Source organism: Hemiscyllium ocellatum, chromosome 8, assembly GCF_020745735.1.
Source record: "Hemiscyllium ocellatum isolate sHemOce1 chromosome 8, sHemOce1.pat.X.cur, whole genome shotgun sequence".
Taxonomy (NCBI): domain Eukaryota; kingdom Metazoa; phylum Chordata; class Chondrichthyes; order Orectolobiformes; family Hemiscylliidae; genus Hemiscyllium; species Hemiscyllium ocellatum.
The window spans coordinates 26,265,600-26,288,954 of record NC_083408.1 but is presented as its reverse complement, the minus strand read 5'-3'; the positions used below and the strand labels follow the sequence as shown (position 1 = coordinate 26,288,954).

The window sequence follows — 23,355 nt, the reverse complement described above, 5'->3', positions numbered from 1 at the left end:
TATGGGTATAGGTGGGTTGCGCTTCGGCGTGTCGGTGTGGACTTGATGGGCCAAAGGGCCTGTTTCCACACTGTAAGTAATCTAATCTAATCTAATTAAGTGATCTAATCTAATCTACACACAGACGAAGAAGGACACCACGTCAACTGGGACAACACATCCATCCTAAGCAGGTGGAAGAGACTAACATAGGATTTCCTAGAGGCCTGGCATTCAAACCAGAACTCCATCAATAAACACATTGACTTGGTCCATATTTATCAACCTCTGGGAACAAGAACCAAAAATGATGTCACCCACCTTAAGAAACCAAGACACATAAATAGAAAGAGGAACATAACACCAATGTTTCACCAGAGGCTTATTGATGACATTATTTAGCATGGCGACCAAACGTCTGAAAACAAACCTTCCAGCTCAGTGAGTAAACTTACAACCTGAACCTTTTAGAATGGAGACAAGGAAAAACTTCTTTGTGTGGTGAATCTATGGAATTGCCACAGAAGGCTGTGGAATCAGGTCATTAAGCATATTTCAGACAGAGATAGAAAGCTTCTTGAGTATCAAAGGGTTCAAGGGTTATGCGAAGAAGTAGGATCATGGGGTTGAGAAACTTATCAGCCTTGACTGAATGGTAGACCATACTCAATGGGGTCAATGGCCTAATTTCTGCTCCTATGTCTTATGGTGTTACAGTCTTATAGTCTTAGATATGAAAAGTACATGAACATTTCAAAGATCTGTTAATCAGTTGACTGCAAGCTTGCAAAAACATATTGTGTACATCAGTGACCTTTTGGTGTACAGCAACACTTACAGTAATCATTCCAATCATCTGATAGACCCATTTGACCAGTTAGCCAAAGCAAATATGGTCATCTAAGTGGCAAAATCAATTTGCGGGGCCAATGCAAGCTAATGTCTGAACAGATGACTTACTATATGTTCTGATGGTGTAATGACTCGCATTTCAAAGCATATTTTTTAACCAGACCCTAATTGAAAGAAAAACCGTGAAACTGATAAGCTGATTCAAGCCATGTTATTACCCAGCAGTGCAACGGGGGCAGGCTGATGAAAACAAAGGCTGGATTCAGGAGCTGGTAATTGGCAAATAAAAGGTATCTGCAGCTGTCTCCATTACAAGTTGAAGTAATGCCCTCTCTGGAAATGTGTAATAACATCTCTGAACAGGTTGTTTATCACATATCTATATTGTAATTGACTGTTCAGACTTGACCACACAAAACCTGGAAGCACACAGAGATAAAGAATGGAAAGATATTGGAGATGTATAGAGAAATTGAGGGAACAAATATATGTAAAAAAGGAGAGGATATTGTCATTCCAAAATGCTACATAAGGGAGCTTCCAGCATATGTTCACATCTACAGGTTCCTCTTTGAGAGGCTCCTGACATTTCCCATGAGGAAAAAGTATTTATACTCGGCTGCTACCCCTACAAGAAATGAGGGCCAAAAAAACAGATCAATCTATGCCCAAATTCAGTGGGTGGAATGCTCTTTCTTAAAAGAAGATTTGCTACTCATCACTTCTAGTATATTCTTTTTGAGATTTCTGCATAATGGCAATTTCTCCAACTGAATAGTTGTTCCTCTCATTAAAAGTCGCAATGTATCTTTTCAATCGTCCTTCCATGACAATCATCAGATGACTTTTAAGATAATTTCAAGAAAGGTTTACACATTATGTAGATATGCAGCCACAAAAATCACATCATGCATTGTTGCATGCATCAGCTATAACTTACCGGACACCCTTTTTCCCAACGTTTCTTTTCTATACCAGACTTTACCATCTCAAAGTCCGGGCCACCCCAGTTGCGAACATTACGCCGACTGCCCACTCGCTTATCCCCCTCTGGTAAGGGACCTGAACGCCGACGGTCATCCAAGAAATTTCTAACTGGGTTCTTGTCAACTTTTCCTTCCTATAAAAAAGGCAGGTTACTCACCAGGGCTAAAGTGATTCCCATTATTCCCTAACAAGTTCTCCTTTGCAATGCTCTTAAAGCAGCAACCTTTACAGGAGCCTGGGGAACAGAAATTTTATGATTTTTTTTCCCCTTCAATAGCACATCAAATAACAAATGCAATCGCATGCAAATCATCAGATCAGAAATAGCACCAATATTCTCATTTATTATGGCAGAAGCCCTGAGAGAGAAGAGAGGAAATGCATGTAAATGGAAAATTTCAAGGATAAGAATGACAACACTAGCTTCTTAGATCATACACCATTTATTTTGGAAAAATGTTACAATTGAGAATTTTTAGATTAGATTAGATTCCCTACAGTATGGAAACAGGCTGTTCAGCCCAACAAGACCACACCAACTCTCCGAAGAGTAACCCACCCAGACCCAGAGAATGATGGTAAGGTCAGAATATCTGGATGTTCGTTAACTGAACCGCATTTAGCAAATATCAGAATGCACAATTTTGGGCACTTGTTTTGATAATTTATTCTGAATGGAATACTCTACCCAGCATTAAATTCATTTCCTCCTCAGCATGCAGCTGACTCAATTTTCTCATACTGTACTCCTAACAACAATAATATAGGAACAAAGTTTTATTGAGGTGGCTTTCGACATCAGAAAAGACAGGATTATAAACTCAAAAATACAATGGTCAGGTTTGTCCTTATGTACACAAAAGGAAATCAGTCATCAAAATGCGTAACTTGCTGATATCTGACAAAATTCCTAGTTATGGACATTTCCTGGCCAGTTGCATCAGAGATAGGAAAATGCAGGTTTTAAAAAGAAGCTTCTGAATATTTGATTCAGTTGCCAAGCATTAAAAATATCATATTCAAATTGAGAGAATACCAAACTTCCACCAGATAAGAGAACGCAAGTTTGTAACCACTACTGGTTAAGTAAAATTTATGATGTCTGTGGTCTTGACTCTCCCAGTCTACAACCTCCCCCACACTTCTAAATCACCAACACCTCTGCACTCAGCTGGTGCTGGTCTCTTAAACATCTCCAATTTTAAGCACATTACCTTTGACAGTCATACTTTCAGCTACCTAGGGAGCACCTTATTATGCACTACAAAGGTACCATATAAAGCCAAGTTGTTATTGCAGCAAAAAATAACAATTCACTCGCATTAGTGGCCAACATGATTTTCATTAACTCATAAATTAATACTTTAAATTGAATAGCTCTCTATAAAGTAAATTTATTCAGGGTTAAGAGAGGAGAGGGAGCTAAATTAGCACCCAAATCTTAATGACAAAGGGCACTATTATTATTACATGATTAAGTAATGCACTAGGTTAAGAAGACATAATTTTATATAGACCATCTCCCCAGTGTCGCTTCAACCTTAACTTCTTTACTGTTGGGTCCTTCAGCCTGCCATGCAGATATTTCCCTGTGTGTATTATAAAGCTGTACCACTGGGATCCACCCTGTTGACATGGCCAGAGCAATATTTATTTTCATTGATCTTAGCAATCTCATGGAGACCTTAAGGTTTTGCAACAGTCTTCTTTTGTGCACAGATTACTATCAAAACACTGGAGCATTAGCCAACAGGTATGTCAGTTGAAAAGGCTCAAACATTTAATATTAACTGAGCAGTTCTTGCCTAGACATTCAGGCTCCTCAACTGATGTTAAATTCATATGATATGCTTTGTTTTAACTATCTCCTCTCACTTTGGCAAACACAACCTTTTCCTGGTATAGTTATGTACATTAAACTAACCCATCTAAGTCTATTGTTGAGAAGTACTTAACCTAGTGCATTACTTAATTACCTTTGTCATTAAGATTTGGGTACTGATTTAGCTCCCTCTCCTCTCTTAACCCTCAATACATTAAATTGAATAGCTCTCTTAAAGTAAAAGTATTAATTTATGAGTTAATGAAAATCATGTTGGTCACTAATGCGAGTGAATTGTTATTTTTTGCTGCAGTAACAACTTGGCTTTATATGGTACCTTTGTAATGCATAATAAGGTGCTCCCTATGTAGCTGAAAGTAGAACTGTCAAAGGTAATGTGCTTAAAATTGGAGATGTTTAAGAGACCAGTTACAACATTTAAAAGAATTTGGATAGGTATATGAATAGAATAGATTTAGAGGGATAAACATGGGAGAGTAGTTCTAGTTAGTTTGAGAAACTTAGCTGGCATGGATGAGTTGGATCAAAGAGTCTATTGCCAGGGTGTTTGAATCCATGACCTTTTAACCCAATTTCCCCACTCATCCAATACACAGCAAAGTCACACTCAATTATAAATTGCATTAGGGTGTATCTATTTAGATATTCTAAGTTAAATCAGCCTAGAAACAGAAAAAAAGCAGAAGCTAGTCTCCTCAGTTAACTAATTTCAGCTGCTCTCAAGTACTGGGGTCATGCATCCTTTTTTAAGCATGAAAGTTCAAAATGAGAGATAGAGTGCTACTCAAACACATTGTTTTGTCCTGAGTAGTAACAAGCTTCTTGAGTATTGCTGGAAATGCACTCATACAGGCAAGTGGAGAGTATTCCATCACACTATTGACTTGTGCCTTGTAAATATTGAAATGTTTCGGCGAGTCAATCACCAAAGAATATCCAACCTGTGGCTTTTTTTTAAGTCACACTGATCATGTGACTGGTGCACTTACAATCTGAACAATGTTGATAACCAAGTATTTTCTGCCTCCCTTATCAAGGATGGTCACTAGCTAGCAACTTGTGTGGCGCAGATGTTAGCTGCTGATTTTTCAGCCCAATCTGGCTTGCTACATATGAACAGAGACTGTTCCATTATCTGTGGAACGGCAAGTGGAACTGAAAACTGTGCAATCATCACCAACTTTGCCCACTTCTGACCTCAAGATAGAAGAAAGGCTATTTTTAAGCAGCTGAAGATGGTTGGGCCTGGGGTAACCAGTAAAACTACTGCTATTACGTCTAGGGCTGAGATAATTGGCCTTTAACAATCACTATTTCTTTTTGTCCTGAGTAGGACTCAAGTTAGTGAAGAATTCTGCCTACATCTTTACTCATTATTGCTTAGACTCTTTGATACTAAAATCAATCATGCTCAGTCACTTTCAGCTTGCTGCTTGAATTATGATCTTTTGTCTATGTTTAGATCATAGCTATAATGGAGGTCTGGAGCAGAGTGGTCCTTATAGTCATACAGCATGGAAACAGACCGTTCAGCCTAACTCGCCCATGCAAACCAGGTTTCCTAACCTGAACTAGCTCCATTTTCCTGGGTTTGGCCCATATCTCTCTAAACCTTTCCTATCCATGTACCTGTTTAAATGTCTTTTAAATGTAGTGATTGTACTCGTCTCTACCATTTCCTCTGTCAGATTGTTCCATATATACATCCAAACTGAGCACTGGTCAACTGTCATTTAATATCGCTGTCAACAATACCTTTCATCACTTTGCTGATGACTGAGAGGAGGCTGATAGAAAAGTAATTGACTGGTTTGTCCTACTTGTTTTGGATAGGCTATACAATGATAATTTTCTAATTCATCAGGTGAGGTACAAATGTTGGTGCTATATTGTGATAGTGCTTATTCTGATGACCAGCGGGAACATGAATTTCCTTTTGTGATTCAGCCTTTATCTGTCATGAGCTAGGAACCGATAGCTACATCCTTTCAAATAAAATTGTTCTTCCACCTTATGCAATAAATCCTAACAACTGTGGTAATAGAGAATCATGTATTCTAACTATTCAACACAGTCAGTCTTTGGGCACAAGTAATTCAGTTGCAGGTTATTAGTTAAACAATTAAACTATTCATCTGGCTTTATTCAGGTTTACTTACATACTAATACATTTGTGACTGAAATATTTAACAATGATTCAACATTTGATTATTTTTGTCAGCATGAGTATAAAGAAAAATGAAAATGTAGCCTAACTTTAGTTAGACCAAAATAGTTGTTTAGTTCATTAATTAGTAAGACCACTTCATTTTTGCATTTTAAATGTTAAAACATGACATGGTAATATTTGCAGAATTCTGGCATATGAAACTAGCCATGTGTAATGGGCCCTTGTGTAGGTACAGACATATCACCACCAATGGTGATATATTTGATAAAAGATTATCACGCAAGAGTGAAATCATTCTCCTACTGATACCAGCACTTCTGTAAATCTTTGATTACTTAACAAATTTTCATGGGCAAAATATTTAAATTAAATATAATTCTATGCACCACTTCCTAAAATGAGAAGAATATGGAACTGGGTAGCCCCCACGTAAAGAGAGGCAAAAGCAGGGCATTCGAAGCCTGGTAACAATCTAACATTCCCGACAGCAGACTAAAAACAATATTATTGCTGTTGATGACATCATTCCCAATTACCTGTAATGGGAGAACACACAGATTTATAGACCATACTTCAATGCAGATATAGAACCTTTCGATTGACTTCTGATTTTACTATAAAGCTACCAGTGTAGCTATACTTCACAGCACAGCAATGATAGTGGTAACCACAAGACAGCAAGCAAATGAATAAGCCCAGCTACTGGACTTCTTAATGCAATTGTTAGTCACACAGCAGTACAAGCAATTTGTTTCAATAGGTGGTAGTACTTTTACCTCCAAGTCAGAAGATTAAGAGTCTGAATCACACTACAAAGAATATACAAATCCTTCCTAATGGCATTCTGGGCCATCTGCAGCACATGGACTGCTGTGGGTCAAGAAATCAGCTCACCACCACTTTCTGAAGGGAAATTAGGAACAACCAATAAAGCTGACCCAGCCAGTGAAGCCTATGCCCCATGAGTGAATCTTTAAAAAATCCAGGTAGAGACTTCAGTACAGTACTGCTGAGATGCAGCAGTACAATATTGAGGAACTGCTGCACTGTCAGATTCTGCAGTGCGCTCTCATACTTTGCAAGAGGCATTGAAAAAAATTGCACCGTCCAATAAATATCACATGATGTTATTTTTAAGATAAGCAAGTGTGTTCTACCTAGTGTCGTTGCCAATGTCTAGCCCTCAAGCAACATCATCTAAACCGATTGTCTAGTATTTTTGTTGGTGGCCCTTTTTGGGACAATTTGCAAATTGGTTCCTATATTTCCTACTGCAACAGTGACTGCTCATCAATGGGAAGTAATCATTGGAAATTATGTATTCTGAGATTTTCAGAGGTAATGAAAGGCTCTGTGCAAACCTAAGCATTTACTTAGTTCCAGGGTTATGCAGCAATCTATTCCAGACAAATGCTACCAGTTGAGAACTATATTTAGGTTGAGCTTTCATTGTAGTGATGAAGGAATGCTGTATTGTCAGCAGCCATCCTTAAAAAAACATTAAACTAAGATATTATCTGCCTATTCCAATCACTCACATGTATATTAATAATCACAGGGCACAAAGAGCTAGGAGCATTCCAGCCAGCACATTGCATTCAACCAATATTACAAACCGATCAACTAATCACTCTTCCTGTTTAGTACATAAAAGGTTCCCACATCACAAAAAGGACAATCAGGTACCCACCCTCATTCTCGATGAATCCTCTTAATAGATTTAAAATTTAGAATAGATAAATGCCTGCCCAATTTTTCTTTTAATGCATTTTCATTGAACTTTCCATTTCTACTAATAACACACAATGGAATTAGATCAAGTAAAATACCACTTCTATATACAGGCTTTGAAGATCTTCATATTGCTCCAACAATTTCAAGCTTTGGAAAATTAATTTGCTATACAGAAGGAATATCTACCGTTAGTATATATAGTTAAAGAACATATTTCAAATTTCTAAATAAGTGAAAGGAAATATTTCATCATACTCTGCCCATGGCTAGAGTCTTGTCCACTGGCTGGAGAAACTATGGCAATCCTGCCATGGTTATTTCCCAGAGCTTAATGGGTTAAATGCCAGGCAGGCACTAACTGCCGGTCCATGGGCATTCCAAAGGTTTTCAGCATGAGGATCCTGTCTCCAAGACATGACACCCACTGGGTGGGGCCTTTTGTGGCTAAACTAGAGTCCTTTCCCCCAGTACATAGTCAGCCCTGCAGACTTTACTGGACAACCTGCCCATGTAACAGATGGAGAAGAGGTCTCTATTTCAGGGCCAAACTTGACGTTCCCTCCCCCTGATGTAATGGGTGGGAGTCAGAAAAACAACGAGCTCTTCACCCTCAACCTTCCTACCCCAGTTATACAGCACAATCACTGTGACCTTAATTCCATTTTCTTTCCCGTCTGCCCATTATAATGTTTGGACTTCCTTGTCAATCAAAGATCTGTATAATTCAGCCTTGATTCAATTACTCTGGGGTAATGAATCCTGAATAATGATGGCCCTGTGAATGAAGAAATTCATCCTCAATAGTCTTATGAGAGACCCAAAATCTAATTAGTGGACAACATGTTTAAGAATTGATGATTATTAAGATTGTTTAATGTTGTTATTAAAAACATCCATTATACAAAATGCAACAGCTCTGCACTACAAAAATTCTATACCTCCTCACCCCACAATTTCAAGCACCCAAAGCAAAGGTCTAAACACCTCACATATAAATTGACACTTGTATCCTCTATGTCAAACCATTCACAGGCAAATAAATTCCCTTTGTGTTGTCACATACATCTTTCTTGAAGGACTGAATACAATATGTTTTCTTCCCACACTGGAATCCCAAGAAAAAAAAACTGGAAAAACCTCAAAAGTAGGCAACTGATTATAATCAGACTTCACTGTGCAGCTATCTCGTGCCCATTCCTACTAATGACAACTTTGTGCCATCTGTTAATTTAATTAATCACCTTTCATGGCATCAGGGGTGTGGTCGCATAAACAAAGTAGTGAGCATCTTATAAGGCCTTCTAAGTGGAATTTAAGTTGGGAGATTTATGAATTGTAAGGACAGCGATGCAGAGTGGAAAGGCCCTGGGTAAAGTATTAATAGTACTTCACTATCAAAAAGCTGAGGTTCATTAATCATTCTTAATCAGCATTAAGCACAAAATCTTAAATTCCAAGCAGCTCTTAGAACTAAACAAGGCACCTTCTTTTCCGTCCAATCACTGCATCCCTGTCAAATCCACTTTCTGTGTCCCATTATTCCCTCTCACTCTCTGCCGCCCTGTCATTCCCTCCCACTTTCCGCCACCATGTCATTCCCACTCCCCACTCCCCTGTCAAACTCACTACTCCCCTGTCATTCCCTTCCACTCTCTGCTATCTTGTCATTCCCACTCATCGCTCCACTGTCAAACCCACTCACTGCTCCCATCATTCCGTTCCACTCATTGCTCACCTTTCAAACCTTTCTCTCTCCGCTCTACTTTCAAACCCTCCCACTCTCCACCCCATGCAAAAATCCCTTCCTCGCCGCTTTTGTTAAAACCTTCTGCTCTGCCCTCGCTTGTTAAACTTATCTGTTCTTCACTTACTTTCCTGAAGCTTCCCTCTCACTTCTTCCTCTTCTAGATTGTTTTGCTCATCACCTCCTCTCTCAAATCATTGCTGTAAGAAATGGGCCAGGAGAAAATGAACAAGGGTGTGAGAAGAATTGAGAATAGATTCAGCAAAATGGAGTTTTAAATGGAGAAGTGGCCGTTGTGAGAGTGTCTTGGGGAGCAGCAGAGGCCACTTCAAGATGGCACTGATGAGGTCATGGGTCATGACGTCAGGTCAACATTAAATGAGATAATGTACACAACACTATGGAGTGCACAGTGAAGAAATGAATGATAATGACATAAAATTGGAAATATTATCATAAATTGGAGAAACAGATCCTAAAATGGAAATAACTCTGAAACAAAACAATGCTTGTTGGGGTAAATTAAAACAAGGACCTCCTATGTCAAGGAAGTGTAGATAAACCAACAGTAAAAGGTGCATTTGTGAAGAATGATTCTATTCAGAGTGATGTACCTGAAACTATCCTAAAGGTAGCTGGTGCAAAAGGAAAACAGTGAAACTGTGTCGATGGCCTGGATGATAGTTCTTGGAAGTGGTATTTTCAGTGAGATCTGTGCTGAAAATAGGTTGTGTTTAACTAAAGGCAGATCCTGTAATGTTTTTCTGGCATCATAACTGGGAACATTCCAGCATCTTCTTGATACATGTGCATGACTTCTTGTAGGACTACTGTGAAATTTCAGAAATGTACTCCAAATAAGATTGGAGTAGAATTTAAAATTGAGAACAGACTTCATGTATTGATTTAGATATGAAGCAATAAGTTCTTGAATAACTTCAAGTCAACAACTGTATTCAGAGGATGTTTTGCCCAAATCAGTTGGGTGTGTTAGGTCATCTGTTCCTTCTTTAGATGTTATATCTAAAGAAGGAACAGATGGTTTATGAAGCTGGTTAGTCAGTTGTTCAACTATTTGTGCACTCAGATGAGATCAGCTGCAGCTTTGCTGCATTGGAGCGAGGTACGATGATGAAACATCCTAAACTACAGAATGTTTTTAAGGATAAGTAGTACATTAAAAAATTAAAATTGAAGCTCCCTTTCTCAGGTGACTTTGAGGGCTTGAAGCTAGATATTTTTTCTAGGAATATTTTACCTTCTCATTTTCAGAATGGATATTCAAATACAGGTGATTACACAATATCTGATAGATCAAAAATGCAGAAGTTGCCCTTTAACTTGGAATTTTAAAAAAGTGTTTCTAAAAGAACGCTGATGACTTAAACCTGTCTTTGTGAAAGATGACTGAGGGATTCAATTTGTCAAATATTTTAAGAAAGATTTTGTACACTCGACACAATGAAAATACCCATCGTATATTTTTAAGATGAACATTTAGTGTAGCACAATGTTCACTCGACAAAAGGTGAAAATGGAGAAAGGTTACAGATTAAACTTGCTAACTTGAAACAAATTTCTAAAATCAAATGGGTGGATGCAAGTCATAAACTCTGATTATTTTGCATAAAGCAATACGTATATAAAGAAATTGTTAGAAATACTCGAGGAAGGGTATTCATTCAATGTAAGGCTTTGGACAGAACAATTTCAAAAATTTAATTCATTTTAAAGCTGTAGCCGTGCACGTCAGCTATTTTTTCATATAAAAATGCATGTGTCTATATGAGGATATACGTTTCTTACACAAACAACATTTTCAGTACATGGAAAGAAAACGATAAAACAACAGTAGAAATAGAAATGATATAAAAATATACAAAGAAATATAAGCATTCTTACCAGTTGGCTACGTTCATATTCAGCTATTTTCTCCATTTCTTCATTCATCTTTTCTATGTTTTGCTTTCTCCTTTCCTCCCATTCCTGGTTTCAAAACAAGGCCAGTTAGGAACATTTTATTTTACTATTATGGGTAAAGTAAAAAGACAGATGTGTATCTTATTCAGCAAGCAGTCTCAATGGCCAAAATCAATATTAAGGTGCTAAATTAAGCAGGGTCACTGGACTCAAAACATTGATTTTGCCTTTTCTCTACATATGCTACTAGACCTGCTGAGTTTCTCCAGCAATTTCTGTTTTTGTTATTAAACTGCTAACATTGCTTCTCTTACTGCCTACCACACCAAATCCCCACATATAAACTGTGAATGGCCTGTCTGACGTCAACATTCAACAGCACAGAAACAAATATTTTGGAAACATCCACTTTGAGAATAAAATGTATAATAGGAGTAGTGAAAAATTGAAAAAAAAAGCATCAGAGTAAATCATCATTAAATATAATTGATCTTCAAGCTGTTAGATTAGTTAAATAGCTTTAGTTTGTTAAGTGTCAAAGGTGATCAATCCATTCTGGAGTTGAATAACTTTTAAGAAGATGGCTCAACAAAAATGGAGCATTTCAAGCAGGTCCTGTGCACACTGATGATCTTGATAATGAAGTACATCAAGTACACTTCAAATAAAATTCATGTTGATCCCATGTGTTTGGTTATATTAGATTCCCTACAGTGTGGAAACAGGCCCTTTGGCCCAACAAGTCCACACCAACCCTCTGAAGAATAACTCACCTAGACTCATTTCCCTACATTTACTTCTAACTAATGCACCTAACACTATGGGCAATATAGCATAGCTAATTCACCTGATCTGCACATTTTTTTTTGGAATGTAGGAGGAAACCGGAGCACCGGAGGAAACCCACGTAGACACAGGAAGAATGTGCAAACTCCACATAATGAGTTGTCCAAAGCCGGAATCGAACCCGGTTCCCTGGCACTGTGAGGCAGCAGTGCTAACCACCGAGTTACCGGCATGTCCTTGAGCCTCCACCATCGCCAAACCTGATGCCTGGAGGAAGAATTCCTCATCTTCTGCCTTGGGACTCTCCAAGCACACGCTTTCAATGCAGATTTCACCAGTTTCCTCATTTCCCCTCCCCCCACCTTATCCCAGTTCCAACTTTCCAACTTGGTACCGCCCCCTTGACTTGTCTATCTTTCTTCCCACCTATCCACTCCACCCTCCTCTCCAACCTGTCACTTTCAACCTCACCTTCATCCACCTATCGCATTCCCAGCTACCTTCACACAATCCCCACCTTCCTCCCATTTATCTCTCAGCCCCCTTGGCCCACACGCCTCATTCCTGATGAAGGCTAATGCCCGGAAGCTCAATTCTCCTGCTCCTCGGATACTGCCTGACTGGCTGCGCTTTTCCAGCACCAAGCTTTTCGACACTTCAATTAAGAACGTGTGCAAAGGAATAATACTTTCAAGAACATGAAATGGGTAAACTGGGGCTAGGTTTGGAGTATACAAAACTTAAACTGTAAGACTAACAGCGCAGAGCCCACATACATCAGTAAAATTCTAATTGTTAACAGAAAGTTACCAAAAGAATATTTTACGATTGCAAGGTATGAAGTGAAAAATTTTGCACATTTGTTGAAACTTAATAAGACATTGCCAAGTACAGGAATGAACCTCAGAGTAAACAAAATAACTTTAAGTGTTTTGCATGTCAAATCATATTTTAGCTTCATTACCATTTTAAATAGGGATTTTAAATTGGGATGTACAACACACAAAACTAACAATTGGAAGTTTGTCAGCCTGCTTCTAACCAGTAAACTATTGAAGATATGGGTAAGGAACAGTCATAATACTTGCTCTATTTCAATAAGGACCCTTGACGGGGATACCATCTGGACTAGCAATCCGATTTTAATCCCAGATCAAGTTTATCATCATCCTTCATTTCTCTTGTGGCATACTGAATTAAAAAAGTCTTATGTCAGTTCAACAAATCTTTCATTTCCACTTTGACAGCATTATTTTTTAAGAAAAACTTTTCACAGGATATGGGCATTGCAGAGGAACCTCGATTATCTGAACGAGATGGGTAGATGCTATTTCGTTCGGATAATTGATTATTTGGTTAATTGATTCAATTAACCAATTTTCGGAAGTTTCTTTTTCCCTCGCTCTGCGTGCGTTGCTCCCTCTCTCTGTCTCAGGACTTGCTTCTGAGCAGACTTGTATGTCAGGGATTTGAGGCATTGCTGAAGCCTCCCCACTACCACACCCTCCAAGCAGTTCAATGGGATTAACACAGTGAGCACTTGCTAAGTCTGCTCCCCGTTCAGGAGGCTAGGCAGCAGCACACCGCGCGAGAAAGTCTGTAGCCTTAAAACTTGCCCTTAAACATTTAGACTAAAATGTAATATTGAATTATAGAGCACATTTGCTGCACACTAGAAAATATACGGGCAGGGAGGGTTGGGCCACAAAAAAAGGGGGGAACCTAAGCTATGCAGAAGATAAAGATATCTTTTCTCACCAAGCAAAAGCAGGATGCTCTAAGGCAATTAAGAACATTTGCCTTAACATCAGTGAATCTGTGTAAACAGGACACCGAGTGATAACATTCATGGCTGTTTCCGTGTGAAATTAATGACAGTGTTTGATTCTGACCTTGAAACAAAATTCAATATCATCAAAAGCCTTGTAATTGACTGTCAGGTCCTATCAATTACAATGGATTTATATTACCCCTTGCAAGCTCGGCAGGCACAGAGGGAAAAACATCTTTTCTGTTACAAGTCCCTGACTTGAGAGTTCAAAAGGAGACCAGAGAGAAAGAGAAAGAGAAAGAGAGAGAGAGAGACCATTTTAGTACTGGGACTGCCAAAGCCAGTAGAAAATTAAACTCTTTGTGCTTACTTGCTATGGATTGAACTCAATTGAGTTTTTGGGACTTTATGATGATTTTGAGCAGCCATTACTGGTTATGAAGTGCAAACTCTGTAAAAGATAATATTGATGAACTTTAACTTACTTGCTGTTCTTGCAGACAATTCTACAGACCTTACAGACTAACCCACTGTCAACTCTAACCACTCCGATCTTATGTTTTATTTGAACTTGAATCACAACCCTGAAAAGAAAGCATATTTAATTCAAGACTAACGAATCAGTTTAAATGCAACCTTACGGTAACATTTAAGTCTAAGGTACAGAATGATTCAGTGCTTAAGATAAAAAGCAGGAGTCTGCTCCGATCTTAAAAATTATTCTAAACCTAACATTGAAGAGATTCTGACATAATCTGTCAGGAAACCATTTTATGGTCAAATGTTTGCCCTCCTTGCTAAGAAGCCATTTTGTAAAACAATTATATCTAACATGCAAGCAATTAGCTCAGACTGGTACCTCTTTGTGACAGGAGCTTATCTCGCCTACAGACACCTAACTCGGCTGGACTTGCTTTCCCACCTAACAGATGATCAACGCCTATAGGAGTGATTATTCAAGTTCACACAGATCTGTCAATTAACTTCTCTTTCTTATGAATTATTGTAATAATTAAGAACATGCAGTGTTTTTGTAAACTTTTTGTATAAAGGAAGTCTGTTTGTTACAGTACAGCAGAATAGCTGCTCGGGCTCTTAAAGAGCTGGTGCCCTACTCTCCTGGGTTATTAGAACCCAGTTAGTTTAGCTTATAAGGATTAGTGTTATGTTATAACAGTGATGCTATTGATAAATAAAGGGGATGACAAAAATTAAACTAAACTGTCTGTTAGAGGTTTTTTATTCCAGGCTACAAAGAGTAGGATCTCCAGGACGAATTAAGAGAGACGTCAGGTTGAATCCACAAGGGATTCCCTGGGCCGTCTCAAATCTGTACTTTAAAATGCATGTGAGGCACCTGACCAGCCAGACTGGACACCAACTGCAAGACTGCTGGTGTGGGTGTGGATGTGGGTGTGGGTGTGTGTGTGTGTGGAAAGAGTCTCAAAATAATGTACACACACCATTTTGACAGGTTACACCTTTGTCCTATACAGGACATTGTTGGAGAGATTATCTAGGGAAGGGGGTTTAGGGTACACCCCTGCGTATAACTCCAGGGAAAGTGTGATGAAAGAAAGAGAGGACAAGTGGTCAATCATTTGGAGCTATGCCTGGGCTCCCATCAATGTCCAGGACTGTTCTCAGCAGCATTGCAGTAAGTAGAGTTCATTTTTAATCACTGTAAACAAAAGACACGCTCAGTGTTGAAACAGCTCTTTGATGTAATGTTTCTATCAGGATCTTGAGATCTTTGGATAATTCAAAATTCGGATATATGATATTTGGATAATTGAGGTTCCTCTATATTGACTGGGCCAGTGTTTGTTGCCCATCCCTAATTGGCCTGGTTTCAAGAAGTGGTTCAAGAAGTGAGCTGGCTTCTTGAACCACTGCATACCTTGTTGTGTATGGACACCCAGGGTGTTATTAGAAAGGGGATTCCAGTGATAGTGAGGAAATAGTAATATATTTGCAAGTCAGGATGGTGCATGGCCTACAGATGAACTTGGTGCTGATTGCAAGCATCAGATCCCCTTGTCCTTCAAGGTTAAAATTGTTGCAGCTTTGGAAAATGCTGTATGTCATTAAATTGTTGTAGAATTAGACAACATCAAAAAATACACAAGATTCACACTTTAAAAATTTGTTTCATAACTAATCTACCATGTTCAGGTACTGTTTAAGTACAGTATACCATGTAATTGTAACAACTTATGGATTCTGGCAGGTTTGTACAGAGTATATAGCTCAGGAACAAAGAAATATGATGTTACTTGTTTTGACATAGTAGATTTCTTTAAGTGAAAATGGCAACAACCAGATTTTTCCAAACGTTCTGTTGCAAACCTGCTAGCCTTACTGTTCATCTGAGGTAGCAGTAGCTACAGGACAAATCTTGCTATGCTGGTTTCAGGTTTGGTAATTTCTCTTTCACTTTTGGACTTCTCTGGCTTGAAAGGCTTGAAGATGATTAGTGATATGTACAGCCTTTGTGGAGGATAGAGAAATTAGGAAGAACTTAAACATAGATTCAGGAAAGCTAAAATGGACCATGAAATGTCTTTAGCAAATAGGGTCAAAAGGAGAATTCTAAGGTTTTGTATGCATATATTAGAAGAAAGAGGGTAGCAAGGGAAAGAGTAGGCCCATTCAAAGACAAAAGAGCGGAGTTATGTCTGGAGCCACAGTGTTATAACATGGGGTAAGTCCCTTTGTTAAGTGAAACCCGATACATAGAGAAGGTCAACTCCGCTGTAATCTGTTAAATTTCGAGAGGCAAAGAACCATCCAGACGTCACTATTTAAAGAATAAAATTGTTAATTTTTACTTTAAGTCTAACAGATAACATTAAAACAACAGCTATTTGCAACTCCTTTCTTTTAAACCGATCTTTTGCCTCCCACTCTACAATACAGGTCCGATAGATTTCCTCTTAAATTTACAGAAATCACTTCAAAATCCAGTTGTCATCTTCAGATGTCGAACTTTCACTGTACCTTTCTCTAGGTTGGCTTCACCATTTTCTTATGGACCTTTCAGAGAGTTATCCGGCTGGCCTTATGTTGATGCTTGCTTGGCTGCTCTTTGCTGTTCTCCCTCAATTGTTCATAATGTCCAGCTTTATTCCCCAAAACATCGGATCATTTCATTGGTTTGACATCATCCCAAACAGTAAAATTCAAATTTGATTGGATTTTGGTATCTGGGACATAATTTAAACTGATTGGCCAAATTTGAATTTATTTTTGTTCTATGGCAATGCAAATCCAGCTATTTGTTTCAACCAAATGTTACATTTTTAAACTGTTCACCACACTCCGTGCTTTCAATCAGTCCTTGCTAGCTTCCTCTCTCTCAAAGGCACAGTACACCTGTACCTTCATAACAACAGGAAGTGGGGGAAATCCTTACTGAGTATTTTGTATCAATATTCACCAAAGAGAAGGACATGCCTGATGCTGAGGCCAGGGACGAGTGTGAGAGTACTCTAGAGAATGTCAATATATTGGAGGAGGAAGTTCTGGGATTCCTAAATTGCATTAAGACAACAAGGCCTCAGGGCCAGCTGGCATTTGTCCTAGGTTACTGTGAGAGGAAAGGGAAGAAATACTTGGGGCACTAGCAGATACCTTCACATCCTCTTTGACCACAGGCAAGGTTCCAGAGGACTGGAGATAAACAAATGAACAACATTGGCTTAAGAAAGAAAGCAGGGATAATCCAGGTAATTATAGTTGGTAAACCCATCATATGTGATGGGGAAGCAATTGGAGAAAATACTGATATATGCGCATTTGGAAGAAAATGGACTAGTCAGTGACGGGCAGTATGGTTCTGTATGGGGGAGGTCATGTCTCACTAACCTGACTGAATTTTTTTGAAGAGGCGATAATGATAATTGAAGAGGGAACAGCTGTGGATGTAGTTGACATGGACTTTAGTAAGGCATTTTGATAAAATCCCACATGGTACAAAAACTAAAATCACATGGGATTTGTGGTGGGCTGGCTAGATGGATACAAAACTGGCTTGGCCATAGAAGACAGAAAGTAGCAGTGGAGAGGTGTTTTAAAGAATGGAGACTGGTAACTACTAGTGTTCCTCAGGGATCAGTCTTAGGTCCTCTAAATGATCTGGAGGAAAATGTGGGTGGTCTGATTAGTAAGTTTGTAGATGACACAAAGACCGGAATTGCTGATAGTGCTGATGATTATGGATAGGATATGGATAGATTTGTGACGTGGGCACAGAAATAGCAGTTGGAGTTTAATTCAGACTAAGGCAAGGTGATGCATTTTGGAGGGTCAAATTTAGGTGTGAATTATACTGTCACCTTAGGAATATTAACATACAAGTGTTACAGTTTCCCCCAATGTGGCAACACAGGTGGCCAAGGTGATAAAGGAGGCACATTGTCTTCATTGGCCATGGCATGGAGTACAAGAGTTGGCAAATCACGTTGCACTATATGAAACAGTTATTAGGCAGCATTTGGAGTAGTGTGTGCAGTTTTGGCTGCTACCAGAAGGATGTGGAAGCTTTGGAGAGAGTGCAGAGAAGGTTCAGTAGGACGCTGCCTGGTCTGAAGCGCATTGGCTGTGAGGAAAGATTAAAAAGACTGGGATTGTTTTCACTGGAAAGGCTGCAGCTGAGAGGAGACCTGATAGAGGTCTACAAAATTATGAGAGGCACAGATAGGGTGGATAGCCAAAGGCTTTTGCCCAGGGTTAAAGTTTCAGTTACGAGGGGCACAGGTTCAAGGTGAGAGGGGGAAAATTTAAGGGAAAGGTGTGAGGAAAGTTTTTCATACAGAGGGTGATAGGTGCCTGGAATGCACTGCCAAAAGAGGTAGTAAAAGCTGGCACGTTGGCAATTTTTAAGAGACATCTGGATGATTACATGAATAGGGAGGGAATAGTGGGATATGAACCAAATCTGTGCTGCACTTTTCTTTTGTTCTTTTCAGAAGATACAAAGTGTCCCACTTAATTTGAGCAGTAATCAATGAGCAAAACTGATGTTTCTCTAACATATCAATCACTTAACATGGCAGCTTGTGAATGCCTGTTTAAACTTGCAGAAGTTTACCCCATCAATACTACATAAACAAAGTAACTATTTAGGCCAAAGACTTGAAATGTTAATTCTGTTTCTATGTCCACAAATGCCACCCGGATTGCTTTTACAGTATTTCCTTTAGACTCTGTGCCAGATTAAGTCAGAGATTTTAAAGATTTAACTAATTTGACAAATACACCGATAGAACAGCAGCATAATCCTCACAACAATATGAAATTCCAGCCTTGTATGCCTGGAACTTTTAATTCATTGGGGCAGTCAGCATTTGTCAACATAGCTATTATTCACTGTGAACACTGGACATGTACGTACAGTGTGGATTTGACGTGACATCAACAGCACATTTCAGCTTAGGTGACTCAGTTATAGTCTGAAGCAGGAACACATGCTGGTCTTTCATTCCAAATCTATGGGCCCTGAACCCATTATCACACTGCCACCATCTCAACAAAATCATTAAGTTCACTACTAAGTATTTTCAAACAAAACTCTCATTCATCACTGATCCAAGCGCAGATTAACTCTAACAGTATATTTAAATCAAAGCTCTAAATGCTAGCAACTTTCTTTCCTTTTTCAATAATCCAACCCTCCCTCAATTATACTCACTGATGAACTTAACATCAGGAGGAAATGCTGAGCAATATAAAGATCACATGCACCCCCTATGGTTCCAAACACACAGTTCAGGCTTTCCAAAAAGCAGTTGCCACTCACAAGCAACTCACTGAATTCAACACATCAATCAAATTTAATAATTAATGCAATACTCTACAAGGGCCAATTTTTCCTTCCCTTCTTACTCATAAGGTTAGTTTTGTGATTTTTTTTCACTGCTGCTAATTCAATTTCCACATTTCAAGGGTTTACATGACCTACCCCTCCCAACATAGTTCTGTATGACACCTACCTAGATGCAAAGATTTCTGCATTATTTATCAACTATTTCACTTTATGAATAAGCCATCATATGGAAGATTAGTAACTTACACAACGAGAAGAGCAGTGGGAGAAAATTCTCTACAGCTGCAAAATAAAAAAATCATAATACAACACCTTTATAACTTGAGGATGCTCCAAAGCCCTTGGATAACCTTCTCCCATGCCATTGCCAAAAAGTATTAACCCAAGATTGTAACCATTTAATTAAGCATTTAGACCAGATAAGACGAAGGTGGCAGTTTTTCCTTCCCTAATTAGTAATTAGTGAGACAGACGGTTCTTTTTACCCAGAATCATACAGCCATAGAGGTCTACAGCATAGAAAAAGGCCCTTTGGTCCACCGAATCCGTGCTAGTCAACAACAATCACGTAACTATTCTAATCCCATTTTCCAGTACTTGGCCCATAGCCTTGTGTATGCCTTGGGCTTTGCCAATGTATATCTAAATACTTCTTAAATATCATGAGTTTCTGCTTCCACCACTCCGAGAGGCAGTAAGTTCTAGAATTCTACCACCGTCTGCATGAAAACATTTTTCCTCAGTGTTTTTCCAAAATCCCTCTCACTCCAACTTTGTTACTAACTTCTTCTGTAGGGCTTTACTGAAAGCCTTTTGGAAATCCGAAGACAGCATGTCCAATGGTCCTCCTTTTTCTATACTACAAGTGACAACCTCAAAAAACTTCTGGCAGTATTTTTAAACATTACTTTCCTTTCATAAATGCATGTGTAATAATATGTCATTTTCTAAGTGTCCACTTTTATATCCCTCATAATAGATTAGATCGTTTCTCCAACTAATAGTGTCAAATTGACAGGTCTCTAGTTCTCTATTTTCTTTCTACCACGGCATCTTCATAGGAGCAGTTCCAGTCTTGAGTGACAGGATTCTCTCCTCTCATGGCGGTGAGAAGCATAATACCAGGCACTCCTCCACCCATCCGGGCTCCTTCTGCCCTATTGTGGGCTGTCTTCCACTGGCATAAGAGATATAGATAGAGTGAGATGAAAATGGGTGACGCAGCTGAAAGTGCTGCTGCAGGTGAGTGAAAAGATGATAAGGTCTCTAGGCAAGTGCATAGACAGTGCACTGGTCACTGATGTGGGAGGTTGGGGGAAATGAAAGTAAGCAAATGAGCATATTACAAGAAACAATGAGAGTGGTAGAGGATGAGCCTTGATGAGAGGTGAGTGCAACAGAAATGTCAGGTAGCAGAGAGAACAGTGTGAAACTTAGCGCAGCAATGTGGATTGACCTCTTATGATACTGTTGGCCAGTCTTCTGCACAATGGGGGCTACACTGACCTGGGTAGTGAACTTAGGTGCGGGCTGCTAAGATCTGGTGTTGAAACTTCTTCTACCATCCTCTAGGAATTGAACAGTGCAACTGCGCACCACTCCCTTCATCAGGACTTGCACGTCCCTGACCAACAGCTTCAGAAAAACGGTTCTTCAATCAGATGGCAGTCTCACAATGCTAGTGCTCATCCAGGTGCACAGTAGCTGTTTAAATATAACATAGGCACTAGGAATGCTGGTCTTTCGGCAATAACTGCTGAGTGGCAAGTTGTTCCAGAATGGCACAGTAAGATGGGTCTAGAGTCAGGCAAGAGGAGCACTATAGGGGGAAGTTAGGTAGGTAATGAAATGATTTTGAAAAATGTGTTGCTGGAAAAGCGCAGCAGGTCAGGCAGCATCCAAAGAGCAGGAGGATTGACGTTTCGGGCATGGGCCGTTGTTCAGGAATTCCCGACCATTCCTGAAGAAAGGCTCATGCCTGAAACGTCGATTCTCTTGCTCTTTGGATGCTGCCTGACCTGCTGTGCTTTTCCAGCAACACATTTTTCAGCTCTGATCTCCAGCATCTGCAGTCCTCACTTTCTCCAATGAAATGAATTTGGCAAGGTACAACGAGAACTTTCATTGCCTCACTGCAAAACACAAGATACTTATTTAGAGAAATGAAAGGTTTCTGGCCAAAGTTTCATTTCTTTGCCATTTCATGATTTTTAATTGTAAATTATCTTGTCTCAACCTGTAATGAACTTGCATTTGCCCTTGCTCATGCTTCCTTTTTCATTTACCTAAGGCACAACCTACCCTTCATAAAACCGTGTTGACTATCCCAAATCAACTTATTCCTCTCTAGATGATTATAAGTTGCATCTCTTATAACCTTTTCCACCACTTTACCCACAACTGAAGTAAGGCTCACAGGTCTGCAATTACCAGGGTTGTCTCTATTCCCCTTGTTGAACAAGGAGACAACATTGGCTATCCTCCAGTCTTCTGGTACTGTAGACAATGATGACATAAAGATCAAAGCCCAAGGCTCTGTAATCTCCTCCCTGGCTTCCCATAGAATCCTAGGATAAATCCTATCTGGCCCAGGGGTCTTAGTTACATTTGCACTTTTCAGAATTGCTAACACCTCCACCTTGTGAACCTCAAACCCGTCTAGTCTAGTAGCCTTTATCTCAGTATTCTCCTCGAAAACATTGTCTTCTCCAGTGCAAATCCTGATGAAAAATATTCATTGAGCATTTCCCTTATCTCTTCGGACTCCACGCACATCTTCCCATTAATATCCCTGATTGGCGCTAATCTTTCTTTCATCATTCTTTTATTCCTGATATACCTATAGATAGCTTTAAGGTTTTCCTTGATCCTATCTGCCAATGACAACAAGAGGGCATAGGTTTAGGGTGAGGGGGAAAGATATAAAAGAGACCTAAGGGGCAACTTTTTCATGCAGAGAGTGGTACCGGTATGGAATGAGCTGCCAAAGTGGTGGAGGCTGGTACAATTGCAACATTTAAAAGGCATTTGGATGGATAAATGAATAGGAAGGGTTTGAAGGGATAGGGGCTGGATGCTGGCAGATGGGACTAGATTGGTTCGGCATGGACGGGTTGGACTGAACGGTCTGTTTCAATGCTGTACATCTCTATGACTTCTCATGTCCCCTCCTGGCTCCTCTTAGTTCTCTCTTTAGGACGTTCCTGGCTAACTTGTAACTCTCAAGTGCCCTAACTGAGTCTTCACGTCTCATCCTAACATGAGCCTTCTTCTTCCTCTTGACAAGAGATTCAACCTCTTTAGTAAACCACGAATCCCTCGCTGGACAACTTCCTCCCTGCCTGATAGGTACATACTTATCAAGGACCCACAGTTGCTGTTCTTCATCAAGCTCTACATTTCAATTGTGCCCATCCTGTGCAGTTTCCTTCATCATCCTATGTATTCTAAATCTTATCTAATCACATCATAATTACCTTTCCCCCCCCCCCATAGTAACTCTTGCCCTACATTATATACCTATCCCTTTCCATTGGTAAGTAAACATAACCGAATTGTGGTCACTACCACCAAAGTGCTCAGCTACCTCTAAATTTAACGCCAGGCCAGGTTCATTATCCAGTACCAAATCCAATGTTGGCTTGTCTACATATTGTGTCAGGAAACCATCATGCATGCATTGGACAAAAACTGACCCATCTGAAGTACTTGATCTATAGTACTTCCAGTCAATATTTGGAAA

The 23,355-nt window shown here is 39.4% G+C and overlaps 1 protein-coding gene across 9 annotated transcripts in view; it reads right to left on the bottom strand.

The window, feature by feature from the left end:
* LOC132818064 (coiled-coil domain-containing protein 9-like) overlaps positions 1-23,355 on the bottom strand; it is a 292,055-nt gene that overhangs the window by 121,816 nt on the left and 146,884 nt on the right. For 8 of the 9 annotated variants that reach the window (XR_009644952.1, XM_060828707.1, XM_060828708.1 and 5 more), the window contains 2 exons: positions 11,212-11,295; positions 1,772-1,951 (listed from right to left, as the gene is read on the bottom strand). Coding sequence is in view for 8 of the 9 variants with exons in the window: in XM_060828707.1 (XP_060684690.1) it covers positions 1,772-1,951; positions 11,212-11,295 (264 nt within the window). In the remaining variant the exon portion in view is untranslated. The remainder of the gene's footprint in view (positions 1-1,771; positions 1,952-11,211; positions 11,296-23,355) is intronic. The other variant, XM_060828712.1, reaches the window with a different exon arrangement.